General features: G+C 61.1%; 1 protein-coding gene across 1 annotated transcript in view; it reads right to left on the bottom strand.

The window, feature by feature from the left end:
- The window catches only part of ADAMTS7 (ADAM metallopeptidase with thrombospondin type 1 motif 7), a 28,303-nt gene that overhangs the window by 11,110 nt on the left and 8,778 nt on the right, over positions 1-8,415 (bottom strand). The window contains exons 7-14 of the mRNA XM_029952323.1: positions 5,145-5,250; positions 4,364-4,436; positions 3,758-3,848; positions 2,228-2,372; positions 1,641-1,733; positions 1,232-1,377; positions 338-507; positions 52-185 (exon numbers count right to left, since the gene is read on the bottom strand). Of these exons, the coding sequence (XP_029808183.1) occupies positions 52-185; positions 338-507; positions 1,232-1,377; positions 1,641-1,733; positions 2,228-2,372; positions 3,758-3,848; positions 4,364-4,436; positions 5,145-5,250 (958 nt within the window). The remainder of the gene's footprint in view (positions 1-51; positions 186-337; positions 508-1,231; positions 1,378-1,640; positions 1,734-2,227; positions 2,373-3,757; positions 3,849-4,363; positions 4,437-5,144; positions 5,251-8,415) is intronic.

Genomic DNA, 8,415 nt, shown 5'->3' with positions numbered 1-8,415 from the left:
GGGAGGACCCGGGGCAGCCAGCGTGGAGGACGCCCCTGCTGCCGGGCACACCTTGCAGATGCCGTTGATGCAGAGGTCGTGGCCGGGCCGGCCCTGGGAGCACGGGGTGCCATCAATCACAGCGTCCCTGAGCTTCTCAGCAAAGTACTCGTCGGAGGGGCGACAGTGCAGCTCACAGGGGCTGGCTAGGGGCCCAAGGGGGAGCCGTGAGGGGCAGGGTGGGGGCTGCAGGTTCCCGGACAGTGCGGCCCGGCAGGGGGCAGGGGGGGCGGGGGCTGCAGGTTCCGGGACAGCGCCGCCTGGCAGGGAGGCCTCCCCCGCGGGCGGCAGGACCCACCGTCATTGAACACGGGCACCCAGGTGTGCAGCTGGCCCTTGTAGAGCATGGCGTCAAAGTGGCTGCACTGCACATGGCGGAAGGAGGGGCGGCCCGGGGGGCAGGCCTGCAGGTTGCACAGACGGAAGCGTTTCCGCTCGCCCACACAGTACTTGCCCTTGTACTTGGGCCTGTGGGGAGAGCCGGGTGGGGCTGGGTGAGCACCAGACGGGATGGGAGTGGGGGTTGCCCTGCAGAGGGCCCTCTTTGTGAGGCACAGAGCCTGAAACTACCCCCCCGCCCCCCAGGCCAGGGCGGCTGCCCCCGTCCAACCCAGGTCACAGACTGCCAAGCACGGGCCCTGGAGAGGGCTGGCTCCGTGTCCGGCACCTGCCGGGCCAGAATCTTCAGACCACCTGATGTCAGGTGGGGAAACCAAGGCCCAGAGAGATGAGGTCACCTGCCCCAGGACACACATGCTGACCAGTTCCCGCAGCTGTCCCCAGTGTCATCTCAGACCCACACGGGCCTCAGGTGCCAGGAAGAGCTCTGCTGGGTGGGCCCTGCGGTCACCTCAGAATACGTTTTCCCTGGAAACTGAGGCCCAGAGGAGGGGTGGACAGGGCACTTGAACCCAATTCCATCTAAGGTCCAGGTTCTAACCTCTTAAGCCCTGCCCTCTCCTGCCTCCTTCCGACCAGTTACTGCCCTGTTGGGCCTTGGTGTTCCCCTCTCTGCAACGGGGTCAGCAGTGGGGACTCTGCCGGCCTCCAGGACTCCCCTAGGAGTGAGCCAAGTTGGCTCTGGGTGCTCTGGGTACTCTGGGCATAGCCTCCATGGCGACATCTGGAGGGCGGGAGGCTGGGACACTCAGGGCACGATCCCTCCGCCGCGGTGACCGCAGCCCGCACTCACACCGGCTGTGTGCACTGCCGCTCCGCACTCTGCACGCCCACACCGCAGCTCCGCGAGCACACGGACCAGGCGCTCCAGCCCGACCAGCCGCCGTCCACGGCCTCGGGCCGGAAGCCGACAGGAACGCACTCCCCATTCAGACACCACTATCGAGACAGAGAGCCCCGAGGTGGGGGGACGGCCCGAGCCAGTCGGCCACCCCCCCACCCCCCGCCCTGGCGCGTGCACAGTAGCTGGGGGCCCAGGGGGGCGGGGGGCCTGTGGTGGAGGCGTGCAGGGACAGAACAGGCCATGTGCTGACTTCCTGGTGGACCCCGGCTGCACCCCCTCCGGTGCGCGGGCAGGACAGCTCACATGAGCTCGGGCACAACGGGAGCTCCACCCCTCCCCATCCACCTGGCACCCCTACCTTGCTTTCCCCACACCTGGTGCCGTCCACAGCTGCATCCAGCTTGGAGTGACAGGTGGTCCCGACGGAGCACCAGAGCGTGTGGCAGACATTCTGCAGGGAGAACACCGGCCGTGCCTTCACCCCTGCCCCGCCCCCCCGCTGCCTCCGCCCACCCCTCACTACCCTGCCTGGGGCACCGGGTGGGGGGGGTCTGCAGATGGGATTCCCAGAGGGCCCCCCCCTCCCATCTTCTCTGGACCAGGTGGTGCTGGGGGCCTGCGGCCCCGCCCACTCCACCTCCCAGTGTCCCGCCCACCTCTCCCAGCCCCGCCCACTTCCTTAAAAAAAAAAAAAACTCCTACCACCCCACCAACAAGGGGGGGTCTCTAACAAGGCCACAAAGGGCGGGTCTCTCCAAGGGCCACGCAGCATGAGTTTTATTTTGTCTCTTTTAACCTGGCCCTGGGAAGGGAGAGCTTGCCCTAAAGCCACCCCCAGAATTCAGAGCTGGGCGTGTGCCCTCCCCAGGCGGATTCCACGGCCTTGAGTCTCCTGGGCCCCTGTGGAGGGCGGCCCCAGCCACGCCCACCTGTGCCCACACTCACGTCCATGTCGTCGCAGAAGGCAGAGTAGGCCCCGTACTGGAGGCGGCACTGGTGCCCCACGTCGTAGAGGACCCCGGGGGGCACCGAGGGGAAGTCGATGACGTCCTTGGTGGGAGCGTCGTCCAAGCACAGGCCCCACCCCCTGCTGCAGAGATGGGACAAGGGGGGACGGGGCAAGGGGCACAGCCTGAGAGACCCATCATGAAGGCCTCGGAGGAGGGGTGGGGGAAGGGCAGAGAGAGCACTAAACCCGCAGGAAAACTGTGGCCTCCTTGCTCCCCCCAGCCCACCCTCAGACCCCCACCCAGACCCCACTCAGCACTAGGGCCCTCCTGCTCCCTCCAGCTCTCCTGGCTAGCTGGCCCCGCCCCCAGGGCCACAGTGCTCCAGCACTCTCCTGTGAGGACTCCCTCCTGGATCCCCAGCCCCAAGGCCCTGCCTCAGAAGCCTCCGGCCACCAACCGGCTTGTTGCCCTTCGGGCAGCCTCCTAGGCCTCCACCCTCTGTGTGCGGCCTGGGCCACGTCAGCCGGGACCTGGAGGGTGTCACTTCACAGCTGACACAGCGGCTGGCCCCTCCCCAGGCTGAGTTCTAGGGGTCCGCCAGGGGCCACAGCCAGGGGGTGGGGGGGGGGGGAGTCCAGGCAGCCGGCCTGTCACCCCCACACCCCTCTGCCAGCCTCCCCTGGCAGCACGGGGAACACACAGCGGCAGGCAGGGAGCACGGAGACTGAAGGTCGCCCAGGCCCAGCTCGGCCTGCCTCTCTCCCTGGACTCCCGGTGCACAGCTGCTGCCTCACAGCTGCTGCCTCGGGGCCAGTGGCCGTCCTGCCGCCCCCCCCCCCAGGCCCGCGTGTTGGCCAGCCAGCCCGGGGCCCCCTGCCACCACGCACGAGTTGGAAAGGCGTCGGGGGGCCTCCCTCCCCGCTCAGGGCAGCAGTGGTCGGGAGAACTGAGGCTGGGGCAAAGGGCAGCTGGCCCGGGCAGGGGCCAGAGGAGTGGAGGGTCCTGCCAGGGTCAGAAGGCCGGAGGGGGTGGGTGCTGGGGTCTGGCCGGGAGGCACAAAGTACATACCACAGCGTGGGGACAGGTGGGGACAGGCTGGGAGAGGGACACAGGCCAGCACACATGCCGGTGTGGAAGAGAATAGGGGCAGGCAGCCTCGGGGACCGCAGGGTGGGGTCGGGTGGGGGGTCTGGGGTCTCCTAAGTCCCTCAGCTCCACCCAGAGCTGCAGTGAACACAGAGTCCTGGGGACCCCTCCCCCCGAAATCACCTGGACCACCTGTGCTAGTGGAAAACAGACCCTCTCAAGTGGGTGCTGGCCAAAGAGCAGCTGCGGGGCCCTGCTTCTGCCCGACGGCCGCAGGCCAGGCCCCGGCTTGCTCCCCACGCGCCCTGGGCAGAATCGAATCCCCGCCTCACACACACAGGGCCCAAGGCACAGCGTCTCCTGTCCCGGGTCACCCGGGAGGGCGCTGACGTCAGGGTCTGAGGCCAGGCCCAAGCTGCCGGTGGCCACACACACCCACCTGCTGGGCTGCCTGGTGCCCAGCTCCTCCCCTCCGCCCATAAGCCTGACCTCAAATACTTCACCCCAACAGAAGTTCAACTCCACGAGCCCTGGCCGAGAGAGAGCAGTGTTCTGACCGTGGACCTCGGTCTGCGGCCCCCTGGGCCTGCGCCCTGGGGTGAAGCGTCAGCTAGGCGACGGGGCTGAGGGTCAGCACGACCGGGGACTCCTGTCCTGCAGGAGGGCGCACCCACCCCTCTCACTCAGACCCAGCCCGGGGCTCCAATCTGTGGTCTAACGCACCACAACGCCACACCAGCAGCCCCAGGGCACCCCGGGCTGCGTCCTGGCTGGAACCCGCTGTGTGTCAGGTCCTGCAGGGCCTGCGTCTGGTCCACTCTTTACGAGTGCGAGAGGCTGGGGGCCCTGGGGGGCCCTCACGGGGCCATATTCAGGCCTAAGTGCTGATGGAGAGTGGGAACCCCGAGTGCGGCGCCTGCCCAGGTACAGACGCCAGCGGCCCGGGCCATCCCTCGCCCTCCCTGGGCCTTCACACCTTCCGTCCCCAGAGGCCCAGGCTGCCCGTGGGGCCCGAAGCCACCAAGGTGGACACGGTGGCACGTACTCGGGAAAGGCTCATGGCAGCGGCGGCCGCTCACAGCGGGGTCCTTGCACTGCAGACGCCACCGCGGCTCTGGCTGGCGGGGGGGGGGGGGGGGGGGGGGGGGGGGGGGGGGGGGGGGGGGGGGGGTTGAGGACATCCGGTCTGGGGAGGGGTGCCCAGGGGCCTGTGAGGGCCGTGGAGCCTCCCCCAAGCCCAGGGAGCACTGCCTGACCCCACCTGGCACCATCCGAGCGTCTGGTTCATTCTGCCCCGACTCCAGCAGGGAGGCCGTCCTACCCCCGGCAAGGACATGGTGAGCCGAGGGGCTGAGGACAGGCTGGTCCCCACCTGCCATGTGAGTCCCCTCCTTCCACCCTTCCTGGGCCTCCAGGCTGGAGGCAGGAGCAGGGCCAGCAGCAGGAGACGAGCCCCAAGCGGCCTCCACTGCAGGCGCGCCACTCTCCAGCCTGTCCCCTCATTCTCTGCCCCCATGTTGGGGCAGGAGACGCGCCCCTGGGGTGGTTTTCAGGCCTGAAATGCCCAGACTCCTGCCCTGGTTCAGGACCGTGCTCGCTACGGCGTAGAAGCAGTGACAGCACTTGGCACGCACCGGGTGCTGACCACGTGCACAGCCACGTGCTGGGCACTGGCGTGGCTGCGGCTCAACCCCGCCCCCGCCCCCGCCCCCCTCGAGGCAGGCCCGTCGCGAGCCCCACGTAACATGTCTGTCAGCACAAGGAAAAGCCGGTGGGGAGCCCAGGCCCAAACATCATCCACGATCCCCCTCGGCCTCCTCCCTCACCCCAGGGATCCCTCCTCCGTCGGGGCCGGAGCCCCCGCCCACACCCACGTAAACCCCACACTGAGCGGCTTCTAGAAGAACCTGGCAGACTGATCTCCACTCCACCCTGGCAGCAAAGGAGCAAATGAGGCACAGGTCCACAAGGGCAAGGGACAGGTGATGATGGCATGTGAAACATGCCTGCAAAGCCCCGGAGGCTGGAAAGCTGCTGGTCAAGCAGTGGCCAAGTCCCACGGGGAGAGAGCACCCAGGGGCGGGGCCCCAGGGAGCCACGGAGGCTGGGGCGCCAGCAGGCCTGGGGACAGGAGACCGCAGGCCCCAGACCCGCTCCCCAACGCTGTGCGGCCACCTGCAGAGGGCGGGGGCCACGTTCCAAAGAGGGTGAAACGGGGGATTGGGCCCAGAGTGACCTACAGAGACCGACGAGATGGGGACAAGTCTAAGTCGACAAGCCCCCCACCCCGGGGGCCAGAAGCCACAGGCAGACCTACACGCCCAGGGCAGGAGAGAGCTCCTCTCCGGGGAAACAGACCCGCTCCAAAAAAGGACTCTAGACACTGGTACGTGATATCCTCCCGAGGACACGGCGCCCTGCCGGCCAGTCCCCTGCACGGACTCAGAAACGCCGGCCAGCCAGCGACCCCGTGCCTCCTTCCGTGTGTGGCGGAGGGCCAGCCAGTTTCATACCTTTAACGGGAAAGTTGTTTTCTTTTGCTTTTTAGAGAGAAAAGGGGAGAGAGAATCCCAAGCAGGTCCACGCTGTCAGCACAGAGCCCGACGCAGGCCTGGAACTCACAAACCATGAGATCGTGACCTGAGCTGAAATCAAGAGTCAGACGCTTCACCGACTGAGCCCCCCCGGAGTCCCTGACGTGACAGAGATTTTAATATTAAATAAAGAGGATGCAGGGAGCGGAAGAAAATGGTTAGATCCGTACAAAGAACGACGTCAGAAAGAAAAGAGAGGAAAGAACTGTGGAAACGCGACGGTAAGAAGGAAGGTTTAGTGAGTGAGGGAGTCGGAGTGAAAAGCACAGTAGATAAAACTCAACAGGAGGGCGGACGTGTGGATGCTGCCCAGAAAACGGGTAAAAACCAGGAAAGGAAGTCCACACTCGGGACAGGAGAAAGCAGCTCAAGGGCGAAGGGCTCCAGGGGAGAACTGGAGATCACAGGTGACGCGGATCGCGACCGGGCCGAGGGGCAGATGCCCGCGGAGGCTCAGCGTCGCCGGGCCTGAGGCAGCGCGAAAAAGCTCCGCCAGACAAGCCAACCTTCCACGTAAAGGAGCCAGAAGAATGAACAAAGCCCCAAACCGGCAGAAGGAAGGAAAGAATAAGGATTAGAAAAGAAATACATTCAATAAACATTAAAAAAAAACAAAAACCCAACAACCCAGTAGTACAGATCAGGTTCTTTGAAAAGATCAACAAAATTGATATACCTTTAGCTGGACTTATCACACCAATGAGAAAAACTGAGACAGACAGAGACCGAGAGGGAGAGAGAGAGGCAGGGGGAGGGAGTGGAGGAGAGAAAGGACTCAAATGGACAAAATCAGAAATGAAAGAAACGGTGGACTCCACCGAAATACAAAGGATTGTGATTATGACAAACGAAGAAACACACTGAACACAGAAAAAAAGGATAAATTCCCAGAAACATGTAAACCTCCCAAAAAGAATCAGAAAGAAACAGAAGACTTGAACAGACCAGTCACCAGCAAAGAAACAGAACTAGTAATCAGAAAGTCCCAACAAAGTCCAGGACCAGACGGCTTCATGAGGCGAATTCTACCAACGTTTAGAGAAGAGTTAACATCTTTTCTTCTCAAGCTGTTCCAAAAAGAAGGAAAACTTCCACATTCATTCTACGAAGCCAGCATCTACCTCGTTACCAAAACCAAGACGCCACAAAAACAGAGCTATAGGCCAGTGTCCCTGCTGAACACGGACGCAGAAATTCTCAATAAAATAGTTGCAAACGGAATTCACCTATGTATTTAAATTTAAGTTATTTAAATTTAAATATTTAAAAATAAATATTATTTAAATATTTTAAAAATCATTCACCACAATGAGCTGGGATTTATCCGTGCAAGATTCACAAATCAACCAACACGGTATGTCGCACGAACAAGAGAAAGGATAAAAACCAGACGATCCTTTCAGGGGACATAAAAAAAACACTGAATGAAACACAACATCCGGTCCTGATAAAAACACTCGACAAAGTAGCGGGAACACCGTCCCCTTCACCACGGCCGCGCGTCAAAAGCCCACAGCCAACGTCCTCAATGATAAAACACTAAGGACTCCTCCCGCAAGGTCACGAACACGACAACGACGTCCACTCTCACCACTTTCATCCAACACAGTACCGGAAGTCCTAGCGGCAGCAACCAGACAAGAAAAAGAAGAGAATCTACACTGGTTAGAAAGAAGTAAAACTTTCAGTATTTGCAGATGTTGTCATACCTAGAAAACCCAAGCGACTCCACAAAAATCTACAGAACTGATACATTAATTTGGGAAATCTCAGGATACAAAATCAACATACAGAAATCCGTTGCATTTCAGGATGCCTGGGTGGCTCAGTCGGTTGAGCGTCTGACTTTGGCTCAGGTCACGATCTCAGGGTTCATGGGTTCAAGCCCTGCGTCGGGCTCTGTGCTGACAGCTGGGAGCCGGGAGTGGTTTCTGATTCTGTGTCTCCTTCTCTCTCTGCCCCTCCCCCATTCATGCTCTGTCTCTCTCTCTCTCTCAAAAATAAATGTAAAAAATTTTTTTTTAATCTGTTGCATTTCAATGTACTAATAGAAGTGAAAAGAGAGAAATTAAGAAACAACAACAAAAAATTTTACAATTGTACCAAAACTAATAAACTACTGAGGAATCAACTTAACCCAAGAGGTGAATGATCCAAACTCTGGAAACTATAAGATACTGATGAAAAAAACACAAAGAAATGGAAAGACATCTACACTGATGGATTAGAAGAACAACTACTGTTAAAACGTCTATTCTCCTCAAAGCAGCCTGCACACGTGATGCAGTCCCTGTCCAACACCCCCAGCATTTCCCACGGAGCTAGAACACACAATCCTAAACTGTGCATCAAACCACAGAAGACCCCCAACAGCCAAGCAGCCTTGCAAACAAAGAGCAGAACCTTCAAACGAGGAATCACGATTCCAGACCGCAAGACACGCCACAGAGCTGCGGCGACCAAAGCCTCTGGCGCCGGCGCAGGAACAGGTCCACGCAGCGGG

The sequence above is a fragment of the Suricata suricatta genome, chromosome 9 (assembly GCF_006229205.1).
Source record: "Suricata suricatta isolate VVHF042 chromosome 9, meerkat_22Aug2017_6uvM2_HiC, whole genome shotgun sequence".
NCBI lineage: Eukaryota > Metazoa > Chordata > Mammalia > Carnivora > Herpestidae > Suricata > Suricata suricatta.
The sequence above is the reverse complement of the archived record's forward strand: the minus strand, read 5'-3'. Positions and strand labels throughout refer to the sequence as shown.